The 19,966-nt window shown below is 50.0% G+C and overlaps 2 protein-coding genes across 2 annotated transcripts; both read left to right on the top strand.

The window, feature by feature from the left end:
* Window positions 1-7,565: 7,565 nt before the first annotated feature.
* Window positions 7,566-8,384, top strand: LOC123131220 (uncharacterized). Its single transcript, XM_044550943.1, has one exon. It carries the CDS (start codon window positions 7,662-7,664, stop codon window positions 8,154-8,156), a length of 495 nt encoding a protein of 164 aa, XP_044406878.1. The 5' UTR covers window positions 7,566-7,661; the 3' UTR covers window positions 8,157-8,384.
* A 7,747-nt stretch (window positions 8,385-16,131) lies between these two features.
* On the top strand, window positions 16,132-16,921 carry LOC123131221 (uncharacterized). The gene has a single exon (XM_044550944.1). It carries the CDS (start codon window positions 16,194-16,196, stop codon window positions 16,698-16,700), a length of 507 nt encoding a protein of 168 aa, XP_044406879.1. The 5' UTR covers window positions 16,132-16,193; the 3' UTR covers window positions 16,701-16,921.
* The last annotated feature ends 3,045 nt before the right edge of the window (window positions 16,922-19,966 follow it).

Consider the following 19,966-nt stretch of genomic DNA (forward strand, 5'->3'; position numbering starts at 1 on the left):
CAGAGGATTTGATGGTAGTGTCAAGCCTTGCAAGTGGTACATATCTGCTAGACTGCAACCTGATGGAAGTACTGTCAGGGTTAACCAAATCCCCAATCAACATACTTGTATTACAAGTTCACAGAGAGTATCAACCATGACATCACAACTTTGGGTTGCAGAAAAGATCACCCCAATTTTAGCCAAAACACCAAACACTACTGCCAAGAAACTCAAAGTAGACTTGGAAAAGATGTACCCCATTAAACTGAAATATACCACAGTGTGGAAGGCAAAACAAAGGACAATGAAAAACTTATATGGTGATTGGGCAAATACATTTAGGATGCTTTACAACTTCAAAGCAGAGGTGGAAAAGAGGTCACCTGGTAGTGTTGTGGAGATAGATACAGAGGTATCAGCCAAAGGTGAAGTCAAGTTCTCCAAGTTTTTTATGGCTTTGAAGCCTTGCATAGATGGCTTCAAAGCAGGGTGCCGTCCATATTTGAGCATAGACTCATCATTTTTGACAGGCAAGTGGAATGGTCAGTTGGCAGCATGCAATGCTCTAGATGGACACAACTGGATGTTTCCTATTGCTGTTGGCTTGTTTCAGTCAGAAACAGAGGCTTCATGGACATGGTTCATGATCCAGTTGAAAAGATGCCTAGGGCCAGTGTCACCTTTGGCTATACACACAGATGCATGTAAGGGGCTTGAAAATTCAGTGAAAAATGTTTTCCCACATGCTGAGCAGAGGGAGTGCTTCGGTCATTTGTGGATGAATTTGATCAAAAAATTTAGAGGAGAAGAATTTGGGCGCATGTGGCCAGCAGCAAGATCTTACACTAGACAGACACACAAATATCATCTTGATAAGATAATGGCAGCATGTGATGAGTTTGGTCCATGGCTGAACACCTACCATTCTTTGTTATGGTACAGGTCAGCATTCAACACTGCCATCAAGTGTGACCACATCAACAACAATTTGGCAGAGAGTTTCAACAATAAGGTGAAGGAGTTAAAAGATTTGCCTGTGCATGACATGGTTGACCAAATTAGGATCATGCTCATGCGGTTGTGGGAATTGAGAAGAAGGATAGGTGATTGTCTGCAAGGTGATAAGCTTCCAGCAGTGGTACAACAGGTGGTCAATAGGAGCAGAAGTCTTTCACATTTGTTTGTTGAAAAATCTTCACCTTGGGGTGCTGAAGTTAGAGATAACAAAACTGGAAGGAGACATGTTGTTAACACTGAATTGCATGATTGCACTTGCCTCGAGTGGCAACACACTGGTAAACCATGTGAGCATGCCATTCTTTTCTTAGCATCCCAACCGAAGATAAACATGCACCCATATCTGCATGAATATTATTCGGTAGCAAGATTCAAAGCTGCATATGCTACTCCAATTCCAGCACTTACAGATCAGTCTCAGTGGCCTGAAGTGGACATTGAATTTTCCATGTGTCCTCCCTTGACGAAAAGAAAGGCTGGCAGGCCTAAACAGAGTAGATTCAAGGCATGGTTTGAGAAAGGTGGGAGTAGTAAGAAGGGAAAGAAAGATGAAAAGCCAAAAAGGGCCCAAAAAGGTAACAAAAATAGATGCAAGTTGTGCCAGGAACTTGGGCACAGAGTGGGATCTATCAAATGCCGTTACACTCCTGATAAGCCAAAGTATGTTCTTGTTTATTTGTCTGTGTTTTGATTTGGTGCTTTTTTCCAATTAGTATATCTATAACATTTTCTGCACAGGAGGAAGCGAGCAAGTCAGCCCCTTGTTGTTGAACAGTGTTGGCCAACCAAAAAAGCAAGAGTCAATGGCGGTAGAAAGAAGAGAAGTGTGCCTGAGCCTGAGCAGACTGAAGAAAATCCTGCTGCAGTCAACATTCAGACTGAAGAAACTGATGTGGAGGTGCACACCGAAGAAACTGAATTTGAGCGTGTCGAGGTTCAGACTGAAGAAACTGAACCTGAGCGTGTCGAGGTTCAGACTGAAGAAACCCATGTTGAGGTACACACCAAAGAAACTGAAACTGTTGTCAACATTGAGACTGAAGACACTGATCACGAGGGTATTGGCGAGGTGTTGAAAAGACCAGTGAAGAAAACCAAGATGATCAGTGAACTTGTGTGTGTAGTAGAACCAAAAATAAGAAGGGCTAAGGCGAAGAAGGGCACACGACGTGGTAGGAAGAAGTAGAACAGAGAATAGTTTGAAAATTTGGGACATGTAATAATATTTGTAACTTGGTGCGTACTGGTAGTCACTATGTATCCCCATATTTCTATTCGAACTTGTTTGTCTAAACCAGCCAAATAAAATTCAAATTTAAATTTAAATTTGGGCTATTGATGTTTTAGTGCTATCTAAAGTACCTCAACTGAAATATGTTTGCTTGCTGATCATTCCGAGCCCTTTTGGTAAGTTGAACTCATAGTCATGAAAAGTGTGTTTCAAATGACCTCCAAAGGTAGGGTAAACGGCCTCATATTTAAGCAAGTTTTTTTGGCACCTTGTCTAAACCAGCCAAATAATTTTTCTACACATCTATTCTACCTATATAGTGTAAATCTAAAGTCTCACTATTTATTGAATTAATTTTCTATTTTTTCTTTTCTTTTTGAAAAAACAAGGTTTAATAGAAAATTATATATAAAACAAGTTTAAAACATGAAAATGAGAAAAGTAAGTTCAGATCTTTCTTAGTCAATCCAAAATGAAGTTTTGGTGAGGTTTTCACACTTTTCATTTTCAAAACTCCACCTACTCTCGGGTGCCCACTACTCTCTCCCTTCAACTCCATACTACATTGTTTGAGGAATAACAATTTTGTGAAGGATTTTTCGTAAAAATGTATGTAAACCATATTTATATTTTTTTCTCGTTACTATACGACATAATAAGACTATGTGCGCAAGTTTTATATTTTTTTGATTTTTTTTGAATTAGTTATGCTCAACCCTAATCAGTCAAAACCTCTCAAAACCCCTCAAAACCCCTCTCAAAACCCCTCAAAACCCCGCACACTACCTGGTCGTCGATCGTTGTGCGTGGACGGTTGAGATCAGGCGCTAGGGTTAGCTACAGTGTGCAGCGATCCGCATGAGACGCGCTGATTGGTTGACGCGGTGGGGTTTGGATCAGCCTCTCTCGTTGGAGCATCAGGACCGTTCATTTGAATCCAACGGCAAGAGTTGACGCGGTGCATGGACCAAGCCTACGGAGTGCCCTTTCCATCGTTGCATGCGTGCCCGTGCCTACCCGCAGCATGCATGCCCACCCGCAGGACTGCGCCCGTGCGTTGCATGCATGCCTCGACGTAGCCCTGCTCCGCCACCCCTATCAACGCAGTAACCTGTCGCATGCCTACCATTAGAACCGATGCAGCGTCGCATCAAAGCATGCACCCGGCCACAATGCAGCAGCCCGATGAAGACAACCAAAAAGCCAACGCTGCATGGCGTGGTGTGCACGCTGTGCATGGCGTGCTCCTCTTTGACGACGCAATACTGGCATGGTATCGATGTGGGTATCGATGCAGTTCAAATGGCGTGCTGCCCGTTACAAGATGGGCAAAAGAAGGCGTACATTATTGTCACGTCTCCCATCGACCGAACCTTGCCCTCTAGCCAGGCCCTAGCAAGATGAGCAAATTAATGGGCAACGGCATGCATGCACGGGCGGCACACGCAGAGAACCCGGGGAAGGCGTGTCCCCTTGACCCACGACGGCACAGACGCGTGCGTGAGCCCGTCCCCCTTGACCCACGACCGGTGGCACAGAAGCGTAGCAGTCCGTTTCCCACGGCCACGCTCGTGTACATGCTTTCATGGGGCGCCACCAAACGCCGCCCGCCCATTAATTCTAGGGTTTCGACGGGGTGAAACGACGTCGCACTTGGGCTATTTAAGCCGGGCACTATCGTCCTCTCCCTCCTCATCCATCATACCCCATCCTCTGCCTCCTCTGCCCTTCTTCTTCATTCTTCTCCATCAAACCCGACCGAGCACTCGAGCCACCCCGCCACCATGCAGTACACCGCCCCCACCTACCGCTTCCCCCCAACCGTGCCGGAAAGGCTCTACCCGGCCGGAGTGTATGTAGAGAGAACCCTTAGGGTTTGGGCGATCTCGAGATGGAGGGGCGCAAGGGAGTTAACGGAGTTCTTCCTTGCGGCCGGCTTCCGCCACCTCCCCCGCGGCTCTCCTCGGATGTACCATGTTGAGGAGGTCAACCACAACGGCGTTGTGGTTGGGCTCCTCGCCACGTTCACTAACCCTTTCGATGCTTTCCATCTCCTCGGGCGAGCGTATTGGGTTGGTTGTGAGTTCATAGCTTTCACCACCTACAATATCTTCACCGACTTCCAGAGCATCTTCCCCAACAACGGCGTTATGCACACGCTCCCGTACCCCATCAACAACGGGGAGGAGTGAAGGACGGCGCCCGGAGGAGCGAGGTGGCGTTGTTCCCCGGGAGAAGGAGAAGAAGAGCCCGAAGAAGAACCCGCGTTTGGTGCCCCCCGATCTATCTAGCTTATCGTATTAGTTTTTTTAAGTTGTATTAGTATTTTAAGTTGTAAGGCTATCATGGAGTTGTAAGGTTATCGTGGAACTATGGGTTGCAATAGTTATGCTACTATATATATTGTGTGTTTCGTGCTATTATTTGAAGATTGCTATGGGTTGTTCTTGCTTATTATTTGTGTATTGCTATGGGTTGCTACGAGCCCGGGTTGCTACACCTCAATCTCACCACACACACACCATCTTCAAAATATTGGCCAAACCATGGACATGCAACTAGGAGCCCCATGCAAACCCACTATGGACATGCCACTAGGAAATGCAAACTAATTTACTTCATGCAACTCATTTAGTTCATGGAACCGTAGACATGCATAAAAACAATTAACATTTGGTTTTATTGCATCAAAAAATGATCCATCACAAAATTTAGTGCAAGAAAAAGGCCAAAGTAAAAATAAGTAACATTTTATTTGCCGAAGTTAGAGGTGGGCTGGTGCCGCTACGCGGGTGGGCTGGTGCCCCTACGCGGGCGGGCTGGTCTCTATTTTGGGCATGGTTATTTTCTCAGGGTCCATTTTCTCACGGCCCAACATCTATTCGGCAGCCCAGTTTTGTTTTTTTTACTAGAAACTGAATTTGGGTGTGTACTCTGTTAACTGAAGAACAAAAACAGAGGAAACAGAGCATCAACACTGAATATGGCCCCTGAGAATATCATTACAATAATTCAAGCAAGTTTTGCTTCACACGAATTCAAGTTCATCTAACAAATGATCCCTGGCTAACTCAAACTACTGGGCACCCCTGAAACTAGCTGACTAACTAACTGAAACTATAACAAATTCTAGCGATTGATGAACATCAAGTAAAATAAACCCATAGCAATGACACAACCATAAAATGCTCCCGCCATCATATTTGCTTGTTGCTTCAAATCGATCAGATGCTTTAGTTGCTTGCCGATTTTCTTCAATTCACACTTCAGTTCTGCACTGTGCATCATCGGATCGGCTCTGTCCGCCAAATTGGGGGCTTGTTCCACGGCAAGCCGCCCCCCAAAATTGAGCTCTTGGGTTGGGGTTGATCCCTCCAATTTCAACCTTTCAACATATTCATCGAGCCACTCAAAATGCCCACATTTCTTCAGAACCTGAAAACAGGGGGCCGGCGGCGCATGAATCCTAGATCCACCACCCAGATCCACCGCCCTAATTCGAGGGAAAAAGAAAGAAATCGGGAGAAATTAGACCATAGAATTGGTCAAGAACACAGATCTAACCTGCCCCGGCTGTGGCTTGCTCAAACATTTCACAAACTCGCGCCCACGGTTGCCATTTTCTTCCCTCACACAAGTCAAACGCTTGAGAGGCTCCATGCGTGGGCAATCGGGGCATCTTGTCAACGGCAGTGGACCATACTGCGTCCATGGTTGGCAGGTGGCTGAAGTCGAGCTAGACATCACTCGCCGGCGGCGCGCTTCGTTGCCGGAGTAGAGGAAGAAGAAGGTGGGAAAGGAAAGGGGCAGGGTAAGCAATGGAGGGGGGCGGGCTGGCTCGGGTCGGGGCACGCTGATGAGCACGGGCATGCTTGTGTGGATAAGTTGTGGGTCCCACCCGCATGCGAGTAACTGGTGGGTCCCGCGTGTCATAACTCAAATCGCTAACCCTCGTGTTTTTCATTTCACGGTTAAACAGAGCCATGTCGCATTGGAGCTATTTACACGCTCAAGTGTGTCGCATCACAGCCATTCACTCGAACAACGTTGCACTCAAGCAAATTCACATCAAAAACGTCGCACAGGAGCTATTGGCCCATGTGTTAATGCCTTTCAAGAATTTGGTGTTACTATTCTACACGATATGTCTAATAGCAAAGTATAACATGCCTGGAAGCAAAGACACATGGTCATGAAAACTGGGTAGGAGATTAGTCAATATGTTTGCAACCTGCCTTGCTAAATCTCAATCGACCAAGACTTAATTATGTGTCAGTCGTATGTTGTATTAATGAGATCTTACACTAAGACTGTGCAAATTACTAGTTTCCTTTTTACTACATGTTATGTTACTCAACTGAGGAGACCTAGCGGCATCCTTTTGCGACAATCCTTCTTGGCAAACTTGCGCTCAAAAAAAAAAAAAACTTGCGCAACACTTACCAACGAAAGAGACGGCCACGTTGGATCGCCCGGTCGACCATAATCGAAGGAAACCCACATGCGGAGCCGTACTGGCAACAGCGATCAGATTAGAGCATCTTATCGCGGCGGAACCGAGTCGCCGGATCACGACGCGCTCGTGCGTGCGATGCTTCCCTTCCTTGGCGCGGACGCCGCAAACAGGTCGCCTACATGTTCGGCGCCGATGGACACAGCCATTACGGCGACTGGTAGCCATGCCGCCGTGTCGAACGTTCAGCAGTTGGCCGGGTTTCAAGCAAAGCGGAGGCGATCCCACGGCCGGCGGCTGGGGTCCGTCCGGCTGCTGGCGCGTCACGTCGTTCAGGTCTTATCTAATCGTGCCAACCTGACCATCCTCCCCTGCCCGAGTCTGCGCACTCGAGGATGACTTTTGTTGGGGCCTTCCTTCCAGTGTGCCGGAACCGGTTTACTGACAGCAACATGGCACAACCGGTGGGCGGCTGCACGCAGGAATCCGAACGCTCGGCATTGCCCAACTCTGGCTGCATCGGCAGTTCGGCACTTTTTCTTACGAATCAGCGCAGTTCACACGGAGACATGACTAATTAAGATATTTTTTATACTAATATAATAGTAGTACTATAGCACGTACTGTATGAACAATAGCGAGATGCTGGTTTGCCATGCAAGAAATGGACCAGAATTTTGACGCTGAAATTGGTATTCCATTCAAAGCAAGCTGGCATGCATACAATATTGGGAGATGGGACCTACGTGTCCTGAATCCAAGACCGATTCCGGTGGGCTGCCGTCAGGGCCCACGGTGCAGACGCCCACTGCTTCACTTCTTCCCCCATTCGCTCAAGTTACCAGAATGCCCCTCCTGGCTCTATAAATTCCGGCTAGGCCGTTCTCTTCTTCAGTTTACTCTCAACTCTCCCAAAGCACCAGGCAACCACAGCAAACATCCCTGCTCTGCTTCCGGCCTCCCGCTCTCTGATCTCACATGGCGACGGCGGCTGCCAGTCGGCCCAGCGGGCCGGTCCTGTCCATACCCAGCTACCGCTCCGCCTCGCCCACCCGCGTCAAGCTCTCCCCCGGTGGCGCCGCCCGCTCTCCGGCCAAGTCCGTCAGCGTCTCGTCTTCTTCCTCCTCGTCCCCTGCCGCCGGCAAGAGCCGTCGGTCCTGCATGTGTTCCCCGACGAACCACCCGGGCTCCTTCCGCTGCGGCCTCCACAAGGAGCGCAGGCAGGCGGCCCCGTCTGGTAGCAGCAAGCCCTGCTCCCCGCCGTCCGTCGGCAGCGCCGGCTCCAAGTGCACGGGCAGCGCGCTGGTGCGGCTCGTCCCCATGGAGAGCGGGCACTGGGCACGCAGAGCGCTCGCGCCTTCTCCCGCGGCGCAGCAGTCGCTTCAGCGGAGGCGCGCGGGCGGGTCCCGCCCACGGCCGAGCCGGCTCTCTGCCGTGTCCGTGGCCGGCGACCGCGCCAGCGACAACCAATAAAAAACCAGCGTCGACATGCCATAGGAAAATTAATGAGCATAGGAGGGAAATTCCCCGTGCCATAGCAACATTGTAGGAAAGAAATTCCCCAAATAATTCACAGGCCGGGGTCTCCCGTTTGCTGCAGAAAATTGGAGTTTTAGAGTATCCAATTCGATGAGCTCGTCCTCTCCCCTCTGCTGTGTATACGCCTGGAGTGTCTTTTTGGATAATATATGGATATACGTACATGAGTAGCAAATTGGAGACACATGGTACATGCATCTGCTCTGCCCCGTGACAAGAGGCTTGCTTATCCATCCTTGGATGATCTGTTTGCCCAACAACTTTCTGCTTCTGTCTCTGTTTCTGGAGTACATCTCGCCTCTGTTTTGGTTTCGGATAAGCTCCGCAAGAGGTCAGTACTCAGTAGCGTCTCGCCGCCGCTTACTCCGGTCACGCGGCACCCGTGCGTGCCCCCAGCCGGCCGGATCAGGCCAGCCACTTGGATGGAGATTGAGCACGGGAGAAATCCCGGCAAAATTTCATGACGCGCGCTACTGATGATGAACTGAGGACTTTTCTTCTTCCCGCTCGTGATATTTCTTCTCTCTCGATCCTGTCGTGCTATTTTTACTGTTGGCGCGAAGGACGGCGTGGCAGTTGGGATTCCCCCTCCCGCTCTTGAACTTGCGCAACAAGATATTGGAGATCGGTGGGCGCACACAGACACGGACACAGCTGGCTCTTGCTATCACTTTTGGTTCTTGGCCGGAAATGTGTTGCGTTGGGTTGGCGCCATGTACGTCAGATAGTACACTGCACACCGCGTGGAATTTCCCTTTTCTTATCGAACGAAAAATATCATTGCACCTTTTCAGATGAGCGAAGGGAGTACTCAAGATACACATCCGGGGAGCTCCTCCCTGTTTTCTTCAGAAAAAAGAAAGAAAGAAAGAAATACTGAGCATACACAATACAGGAGTTGGCATGAGTAGGCACTCAGCAACCAAGGCCTTTTTATGTAGGAGTATGTACACGCACATACACAAATCGATGCGTTGAACAGCTGACAGTTGAAAACCAAGTGGAGCTGCAGGCAGTTTAATAGAACTAGCAGTGATTTAACGAACTCGTTGAATATCTGACGATCCAGTTGGTACGTGCTGCTTCCACAACAAGCTCGTCAAATATTGGACAGACACTTGCTTTGCTAACCATAAGAAGAAGAAGCTCTGGAGCGTCAGCGTTGGCGGCGGCCGAGCAGGTCAACACAACGCATACATGACCCGTCGGAATAACTCGATCGCGACGTGCCCCGGGCCGAGCAGCGAGCACCGTCGGAGGCCGGACCCGGTCGCGCGCGCGGACGCACGAATGGACTCAGCGCTCCTGAAGGAAGGCCGGCCTCTATTGCCTCGAGCCCTCGACATGGCTTACCCGTGCACGAGGGCACGATCTAGCCAGTGCGCAGTCACTCGACTGCCTGGCACAGAACCTGGAGAAGTCAGTGCCACCTCGATGGCTACGTACCGGTGTACGTTTTTCCACTGTCTCGAAATGGATTAGAGCTTTGTTGGTCCAGGCAGGACGCAACCGCGACCGATAGTAATAAGCCGGTGAAAAAAGTGCAACGAATTACCGGTAAAGTCCATGTAAACGTCCCGCGCCGGAGGCAATGCGCCGACCGAAAGCGGGCGGAGGCGCCATACATAAACGTGCGCCGGAGTCTTAGAAGCCATGAACGACGGATGGTGCGCGCCGTCGGCGAGTTGCATCGCACAAGGCAGGGCGGGAAGGTTCGATTCTTGGTGAATTATTGATGGCTTTTGCAGATGCTCTGATAAGATTTGCCGGGAGATTTTGGGGGTTGAAGATTGACTTCTGTATGGTGTGCACTGGCATGTCCCCGTCGTGTTCACGTTGACCTGTAAAATACTACCGGTTCTGCACTATTTCTAGTTCAGAGTATGTATATAGTGTTAACACAAAGTCTGCTTCCCTCTGGCGCAGGTTTCGGACTTGAAGAGAGAACAATTAGACAGAGCCTAGGGATGATGACCTGAAGCAGTAATGGCTAGCCTGTAGGCAGGGCAATGTCAACAGATTGAGTTGCGGTCCCAAGTTCTGACTTTGTGCTTCCGGATCCAGGAAAAAATGTTTCAGATCAGATTGGTAGTGCATATGTATAGCATAAGCTACGCATTGCTTCTACAAGTTTGTTTTCCGTCAGAAATTCAGCGCTCGGATTGATTAGTGTGGCTGATCACGAGCTGGCTAATACTTCCTCCGTAACTTAATATAAGATGTTTTTTGACACTATCGTAGGGAATAGGGAGTATGTTATAAGTGAAGATTACACTATGTAGTTGCTTACAATCAAGAATATGTAAGTTTTTACTCCCGCAGAGAAAAAAGGATATGTAAGTTTTGTACACCTTTCGCCAAAAAAGTAAGTTTTTCATACTCAGTCTTTCTAGAAGTATTTACATAAACATAAACCGAAATCCGATGCCTGCAGAAACAGACGTCCTAGTCCAAGCTAATGGATTCATCTGGAAATTTTATCTAAGTTTGCATATCGACCTATCGCTATATTTTCTTTTCATTTTTCTGTCTCCCGCGGTCCCGCCTACTTGCCCAATTTCCTTGCGCCTCACCGCTTCGTTGTGTGTCGATCCATGTCGGCGTCACCCTGAATTAAAAACCTACTCCCTCCGTCCGCGAATAAGTATACATCTAGTTTTTTGTCTTAAGTCAAAGTTTTAATACTTTGACCACCTTCCTAGAAAAAAGTAAAAGCATTTATGGCACCAAATTAGTATCACTAGATTCGTTTTGAAATGTACTTTGACAATATATCAATTTGATGTCACATATGTTAATACTATTTTTGATAAAGTTGGTCAATTTATTTAAACTTTGACTTAAAATAAAAGCTAGATGTACACTTATTTATGGATGAAGGGAGTAGATATATTGCTAAAATGAATCTAGTTGATGTCCCAACATACGTTCACGCGAAAGAGAGAGCTAGCTAGCGATCGATCGGATATTAACATTGCTTTCATGGTTGAACATGAAAAAAGGGAACAAAATTTGCTTAGCTCCTGCGCGTACAAGCGTTCAAACCGTATATTGCTGTATAATACAGCACGTTACATGTGGGCGTACGTGTCTAGTATTAGGGTTAGCATATACTCCCTCTGTAAACTAATATAAAAGCATTCAGATTACTACTTTAGTGATCTAAACGCTCTTATATTAGTTTAGGGAGGGAGTACCGATCAGTGGTCAGATCCGTGCTATTTATAGCCAGCGTGTCAAGCATTTCAGATTGATTCAAGAGTTTAACTGACGTGGTATCTCTTTGGGCTTGTGTAGCCGGAGCTAGTAGAGTAGGAGCTGACCATGATGGATCAACTGCCTCTTGCCCGGATCCGGGGTAGTGCAACGGCCAACCGACCGAGACTCGTACACGATCATCGAGTGACCTCACAGAGTAAACTTTCAGTTAGGTGGCCACACGTACACGTACGTAGTAACGTAGCCCCCCTCTGGCCGGTGGCCGCGCTGCGCTGCGCACGTCGTTGCCAAACGCCCAAAGCTAGTAAGCCTCATTCACCGTGCTGATTAGGGTCCAACAGTTATATACAATGTTTGATCTTGCTTGCTTCACTTGTGATTGAGCCGGCCGGAATAGGCCTGATTTCCGATGGATTGTACACGCATCTCACGAGATCACGCTACATCGAGATTTGGTCGGGCTAGGCTTAGCCTAATTTGACACGTGCGGCGCATGCTTTGGGCGAAAAAGTCTAACAAGATCCACCTCTTTCGAAACGTATCAACAAGATCGGCATCACCGAAATGCATTCCACCCATATTTGTTCCGATTCCCTTTCATTTCCGGTCGAATCGATCCCAAATTGCCAGATGGCCAAACCCATGCACTAATCTAGCCCGTCATTTTCAACATTTTGTTCCATTATCAGTCAAGGAATATATTTGGCACATGATACTGCACTGCCACTTCGTATCTGCATTATTTCTTCTCCAAAATCGGGCACAATCGTATCTATGCACGGAATCAACCGATCGAAGAATGTGCAACTATAAGCACGAGCTCTATGATTACATGATTTCTACGAAAAAAATATTGCTGCGGTTAGGGCATCTTTAAGGAAGACCTCCAAATATCTCCCGTATATATGTCCATTTTTACATTCGGACAGTAGTACGGAAGCATGCAATCTGATGCTACCTGTAAACATCCGTTTCAATTTTTCTAGACATTTTTATCAAACATTCGATGTGCGTTTTGTGACACCTCCGGCCGGCCTCTACCAGTGCCGCTCCGACCACTCGGCCGATGTCTGCACCGGCGGCATGCACTCCGCCAAGGCCAGGCTCTCCCTCCTCTGCTCCAAGTCCGCCGGTGGCATCGTGCAGTTGCGGTCCGATTTCGTGTGCCACGGAAACGACTCATTCGTCGGGAGCAGAGGGACGGCACGTCGGCACCCAGTACATGATGTGTACACGAACACGTCTGTGCTCTTCAAGAAGTATGGCGGCGGCACGACCATGAGGAACTCGGCGCTCGGAGGCTTGCCCGGGGACAAAATTGCACTGCTTTCCCCCCTCCCTGCTCCCCGTGCGAGGCAGCCAAGGCGCGCGCGGTCTGCTGCGCCGTCGAGGCTGCGCTATGATGCCGATTGATTCCAGCAGGGTCACTCTTACGCGCGCGCCAGGTTCTTGAATTCATTCCAAGATGGTGGTGGCCACTGGCGAAGCTTGAGGAGAATCAGGGGAGGGGGATATGCAACTTCAAGGGGCCAAATGATTGAACTCTTCAGAACTACACATAGCTCTGCCACTGGTGCTGGCACAGACGTCCAAGGTGGTGCTGGGATCTTCTGGGCGTTGTTCCGTGTTATCTCACACGAGGACGTACGTGTATGTGGCCATCATCAGCCTTCTCTTCGGCACCATGGTGGTCTCCATCTTCCTGGAGCGTGTCGACATGTTCAAGTACCACGACAACCTGCTCCAGTGAAAGAGTTGCGGCCCTAAGGACTCTTCCGCGCACCGTGGATTCTTCCTCATAGGAGTCCGGATCGGCCTCGAACCGGACAGGAGAATCAATGCCAGAGACGGAGCCGCAACCGCCCAGCGACGCCGTGTTGGCTATACTGCAACCGCCGATGTGCCATAGAAAGAGGAGCCCGTAGCCACCCACAACCGCACGAGCCTCAAAAGCTTTCAAGGGGTCACTCTCTGGCCTCTCTGCGAAGTACAGGTGGCCAAGGCTGCACGCCACATCATTTGCTCGTTGGGGCCATGGGTCCAATGGCGAGGGAGGCGAGCCGACGAGGCCTGGACTGTGGAGCTCCACAAGTACTGGGCGTCGTCCCGTTGCCAACATCATGGCGGCGGGCTCGGCCAATGCCTGCAGTGCGCGTACTTTTTACGTGGGGCAGCGACAGTCTTGACGAGTTCGCGAGAAGATCAACTACAGTGTTCTAGTGTCTACATGCATGGAAGATTGCGCGGCAGCAGGAGCGTTGCCGAGCTCTGCGGAGAGAGAGAGAGGAGGGCACATGGTGTGTTTTTGTTGGCTTGCACGATGTCTAGACTCCCGCATATCGCCCCCTAGTTTGTCTCGTGAGTGCTGGAATTTGGACGTCCAAATTGCTCCGCAGAGAGATAAGGGTCCACGGCTGCGTATCTCATATTCGGCACCCTATATCCATACAGAATCATGCAATGTAGTGTGTTGATCACCAAACAACCAAATCGACTGCGATACCAAATAGAAATAATTCACATAATTTACACAGTTCAACGATCAGCACATTCCATTCTAACTAGATACTAAAGCTAGATTATATAAAAGGAGGAAGGGACGAGCTTCACCGTTTCTTCGCCGGCCCTTTGCCCTTCGGGTCGCCGGCGCTGAGGTAGCCGTCCACTGCAGGAGGTGGGTTTACGTCGGAGTTGGACCCATCATTAGAGGAGGAATCGAAGATGATGATGTAGCCTTGCAAGCACCGGACGACGTGATCCTACTTGCGCTTGAGCTTGGCCACCCTCGCCACCTCCGCCGCCTCACGCTAGGTGGCGTTGATCCTCCGAAGCCGCTGGGTGTCCATCTCCGCCGTGGTAAGTGACCGACGGTATACCCACTGAAGGAGTCGGTCCTCCTTGTCGGGCACCGACATCACGCGGTGGCGACGGGCAAACTGCGCAGTCGTGTTGGACGCGCCCCTCATCTCCCTTTGCCCTCTACCTCTCGCGGCGGGCGGCGTGTGCCATCGACTCTGGAGTCTGCATCGGCGGCGCCAATGAAAGTGACCGTGGACAAACGCCAAGCGGAAGTGATGAATGCGCCTGGGCCGTCTCATACCCACCGTATATTTGGGCTGGATATGAGCGATGACGGTTAGCCCATGCGTTTGTCCACGGTTTGAGAACTCCGATTAATTCTTTTTTTTTGGTCGATCAGTGACCGGACAGGCTTGGACGGTTAATACGTGTTTAAAAGATCCGGCTGTAGATGCTCTTATGCGAGTGTAGGAGACAAATGCAGCAATTTGTAGACCCGCGTCTATACGGACAGAGCTCAACCACGATGATGAGCTGTTGCAAATCCAAAACGATTGACAAGGTGTTGCCAGAAACAAAAACAAACAGGAACCCTAGTAGGAGTAGCCCCCGGTGCGCTGCCAGCTGCCCCGCCGGCCGCCATCGTCGTCACCCCTGACCCCTCCCACCATAGCCGTCGCGTGCCGCGTCGCGCGTGCGGCGTTTTCCATAGCGAATCTGTCCTTCATGTGTTTGTGAGTGGCTGGAGTGCTGATCATGCCCACCGAAGCCAGATGCAGAGCAGTACTACTAGTAACAGCGATCGTGCATGCGATCCTTCACGTACACATCACCGGCGGGCTCCATGATACCTTCCTTCGCGCAGAGACTCCATGAACCAACGTACATGGGCGCCAGTAAATAGGTTTGGTGCTGATGGACAATGCCATTAAGGTGACCGATATGCCGCCCATGCCACTGTGTCGAACATTCAGAGGTCCGCCGCATTTCAAGCGGAGCTGAGGCGATCCCACGGCCGGCGGCTGCCGCGTCACGTCGACGAGGTCCTAGTCGTTCCAACCAGACAATCACCGGCCAGGGTCTGAACGTTCGGACATATTGGTTCCTTTTTCCTGGCACCGTCTTTTCAGTGTGCCGGAAACGGTTTAATGCCACAGATGGGCGGCACCTGGGCTACACACAGTTTTAGGAGCCACGCTGCTAGAGTTACATCAATGGCCCTGTTTGGATACTCTAACACAGTTAGTTAGAGTTAGAGTTATTTTTTAACCCACTCTAATCCAAATAAGCACCTCTTCATCGGGATAGTTGGGTTAGATGGAACTAACACATTCTAACCCTTCCTGTTTGGATACTTTGGGTTATTTAAGCCTCCAACTAATCCAAACTAGCTCTAACCCCGTGATCCAAATAGGACCAATGCTTATGCTTCTATACGACGGTTTTTCTAGACAACAAATTATGAATCGTGCGTTTCAACAGAAATAACAGTATGTTCCAATTCGTTGGTGAGGAAATCTTTGGTCATGAGAAATCTTCACTAAATTAGCAGTTGTCAATGGTTTAGTTCGGACGGAGTAATTTTTTGCAATACCTGCATAATAGCACCATGCTACTTAATAAATTGACCAGATTTTGACAAAAGATATTCAAAAAATTTCTTTTTTGAGTAAAAGATATTCAAAAAAAAAAGTTGGCATGAGTCCTATAATATTGGGGGGTGGACCTACCTGCCTTGAACCCAGGACCAAGTCCGGTGTGCTGCTGTCTAGGCCCACAGCTCAGACGCCCACTGCTTTATGCCCGAACCCCTGCTCTCCCCAGAATACCCCTCCACTTCTATATACCTCTATATAGTGCGCCAAACCCGCGGTCCTTTCAGTTCACTCGAACTCCCCCAAACCAGCAGCAAAACCACCACTCCAACGCTTGCACTCCTCGATCTATTCTCTCATGGCGACGGCAACTGCGAGTAGGCCCAGCGGGCCGGTCCTGTCGATTCCCAGCTACTGCTCCGCCTCGCCCACCCGCGTCAACCTGCCCGCCGGTGGCGCCACACGCTCGCCGGGCAAGTCCGTCAGCGTCTCGTCCTCCTCCCCTGCCCCTGCCGGCGCCGCCGCCAGCAAGGGCCGTCGGTCCTGCATGTGCTCCCCGACAAACCACCCGGGCTCTTTCCGGTGCAGCCTCCACAAAGAGCGCAAGCAGGCGGCTCCATCTTGCAACAGCAAGCCCGGCTCCCCGCCGTCCATCGGCAGCGCCGGCTCGAAGCAGAGGGGCAGCGCGCTGGTGCGGCTTGTCCCCATGGAGAGCGGGCACTGGGCACGCAGGGCGCTCGCGCCGTCCTCCGCGGCGCAGCAGTCGCTCCAGCACCGGAGGCGCGTGGGCCGGTCCCGTCCCCGGCCGAGCCGGCTCTCCGCTGTGTCCATGGCCGGCGACCGCGCCGGGGACAACCACCAGTAGACCAACGTCAACATGCCATATAGCAAGATAAAGTAGATGGGGAAAAAATCCCGTAAGAATTCGAGTTTTAGACCAAATTCTCGGTTCCCGCCTGGCCAATTAGCCAGCTCGTAGATTTACATAGTCATAGAGTGAGCCTCTTCGTCCTCTCTGCTCCGCTGTGTACAACTCCCTCTGGTTTTGGATATGCATAATCATGAGTTACAAATTGGAGACACATACATGCATCTAATCTGTCCCGTGGCCGGAGGCCTATCCATTCCGGATCATGGATGATTTGCCGCAACAACTTTCTGCTTTTGTTCCTCTCTCTGGAGTGTGGATGCGTCTCGCCCCTGTTTTGGTTTTGGATAAGCTCCGCAAGAGGTCAGTGGCGTCTCGCCGGCGCTTCCTCCGTCACGCGGGCGGCACCCGTGGCCCCAGCCGGACGGTTCAGGCCAGCAACTTGGAGCACGAGAGCAATCCCCCGATTCCGACGAGGTTTCTGTAGGATTTCATGATCCCAGCGATGAAGGAAGTGAGGCTGCCGCTGAACCAATGTTTTTCTGTGTGTGTATTTTACTGTTGGCGCGACGGACGACCTAGCAGTTGGAAATCCCCGCTCCAACTCTTCAACTTGCGGAAGAAGATGAAGATGTTGGAAGACCGGTGGGCGCGCACAGCTGGCCAGCTTCTTGTCAGTTGTCACCTTTTGGATTGGCGCCATGTAGTACGTTAGTTGGCTCTTGTCTCTCTTTCAAGTGCAGTGCGTGCGGTGCTTCTTTTTCTATACCGACGAAAAATATCAGTGCCTTTTTAGACGAACGAACGGAATACTGACAAAAACTCAAAAACACGAATTAATCATTAGCTATTTTCTGCTCAAAACTGGCTGCTTTTGTATGAACAGCCGGCATATGCGTCGAACAGCCGACAAGCCAAACCCAAGTGGAGTTGCTGAGAGTGGAATACATATAACGAACTCGTTGAATATCTGACGATCCAGTTGGTACGGCACTGCTACTACCCCCAACAAGCTCGTTAAAAATCAGGCGGGCGTTCGCAGATCCAAAGTAGAAGCTCTGGAGCGTCGGCGTCGAAGACGGCCGAGAAGGTCAACAGAACGCATGACCCGTCGGAATAACTCGATCGCGACATGCACCGCCGGAGGCCGAATTCGGTCGCACGCGCGGACGCACAAATGGGCTTGATCGACGCTCTCGAAGGATTCGAAGGAAGGTCGGTCTCTCTTGCCACTGACACGACATGATTGCCCAAGCGCGAGGGCACGATCGAGTCATTGCACAGTCACTCGGGCTGGAGTTATTCTGTGATCTGCCTGACAAGGAACCAGGAGAAGTTCAGTGCCGCTTCAACTAGGCAATCCGCGGTAGAAGTTTCTGCAGATGCTCTGATAAGATTTTGCTGGGAGATCGGGGGCTGGGAATTGACTTAGCAGTGGTGTGCACTGGCATGTCCCCGTCGTGTACTTTTTGACCTGCAACGCCGGTTCTTTGCACTAGTTCTAAGTTCAGAGTGTGCAACATAAATTCAGTTTCCCTCGGGCGCAGGGTGTTGGACTCGGGGGACCGGACAGTTTATTTAGCAAGACATGATGAGTGATGATCTGGAATTGCTAATAGCCTGTAGGCGGGGCGATGTCAACCGTGTGAATTACGGTCCGAACTTCTGACTTTGTGCATCTCGATCAAGGAAAACTGTTTCAGAAGAAGCACTAGGGTAAATGTTTCATGAAAAAAATGTGCAAGATTTCAGATCGGGTTGGACATAGGTATACATAGGGGGTATGCATTGCTCGCTTGATGACAGTGAATCTTTTCTCCTCATAAATTCATTATGTTTCTCCTAAAAGTTTTGCTAGCTCCTCGGGAAGCTAATTAATTATTGTGGCTGATCACGGAGATTACCATGTGTAGTTGGTTAATATCGGGAGGATATGCAAGTTTTGTATACCTGGTCTTTCTAGAAGATTTTTTTTACGGGAAACTTTCTAGATGAAACTGAAATCAGATATCTGCAGGAACGGCGGATGCATGCGGAAATTTTATCTCAATTTACATGTCGACGTATCGCTATTCTGCCTCTCACCGACGGACGAGACTTGCCTGCTCCCCCGGCGTGTGCCCATCCGTGCTCCCGCGTATGTGGCTTGATTTGATTGGAAGAAAATAAGGTCCGGCCCACCCCTTAAAATCAAGCGGAGATGTTTAGATTAGAAAGAAAAGAGAAAAAAAAAACAACCGTAAGATAAAGTGAGAGTACGGATGGGAGCATGGAAAGGGAACAGGCAAGCCGGATCCCTCACCGACTCGCTGAGTTGATCTACACCAAGCGTGATCCTGACGACAGGAACCGCGACAAACGCTTAATTTCCCTGCGCATCACCGTGTCCCTGTTACGTCGTGGATCCATGTCGTCGTCGGCCGCGATTAAATTTCTGGATCTTTTGCTGACGAGAAAACTTGTTAATTAATCGTACATGTGGGTGTACGTGGCTGGTGTCAGGTTCAGTATATGTCGTTTGGTGGTAACTTTTTGTGATTTACATTGTTGTCGTGTCATTAGCGTGCACACATGCATGGAATGCAGGCTTCAGCAGCTCATGGTCGGCACGAACAGCAGTAAATAAATCGCCTCGGCCAGCTTTGACAACCGGACCGCCTTCTAAACTACTCGCACTACAAAGAGAGACAAAATAATGCAGGCACGAAACGTAAATTAAATATGAAAGGGTGAATAATTGTGAGGACATCGCGCCGGCTTCTGTCTCTGCTCAACAAAATATTTGCTATCGGAGTTGTAGGTTATGGAGCAAGGGGAGGGTACGTGCATGCATGGCTTCTACTGGTTGCCTGCCATGCATGGTGGATAGTCGATGCACGTGGCGTCTCTTTCAGCGCGCGCGTGTAGCTAGCTAGATCGAGCTAGTAGCGTCGGAGCTGACCAGGACGGGATAACTGCCTCGCCGACCGGCCAGTTCGGTCCGGCACGTGGTCCTCCGTTTGGCTCTTGCCGGAACCGGGGGCAATGCCACCGGCCAACCGAATGCCGTCGCCGTCGAACCTTCCCGTTCTGTGCCACGGCCGCACTGGCCGGTGGCTCGACTGCGCACGCCAGGGTCTACTACGTGCCTATGTTGCTTCACTTGTAACAGAGCCAGCGGGCTAGGATGATTTACCACCGATTGCATACGTGCATCTCAGGATATCACGCTATATCGAGATTGGGTCGGTCCAGGCTTAGACCAATTGGATACACGCAGCGCG

Source organism: Triticum aestivum, chromosome 6A, assembly GCF_018294505.1.
Source record: "Triticum aestivum cultivar Chinese Spring chromosome 6A, IWGSC CS RefSeq v2.1, whole genome shotgun sequence".
Lineage (NCBI taxonomy): Eukaryota > Viridiplantae > Streptophyta > Magnoliopsida > Poales > Poaceae > Triticum > Triticum aestivum.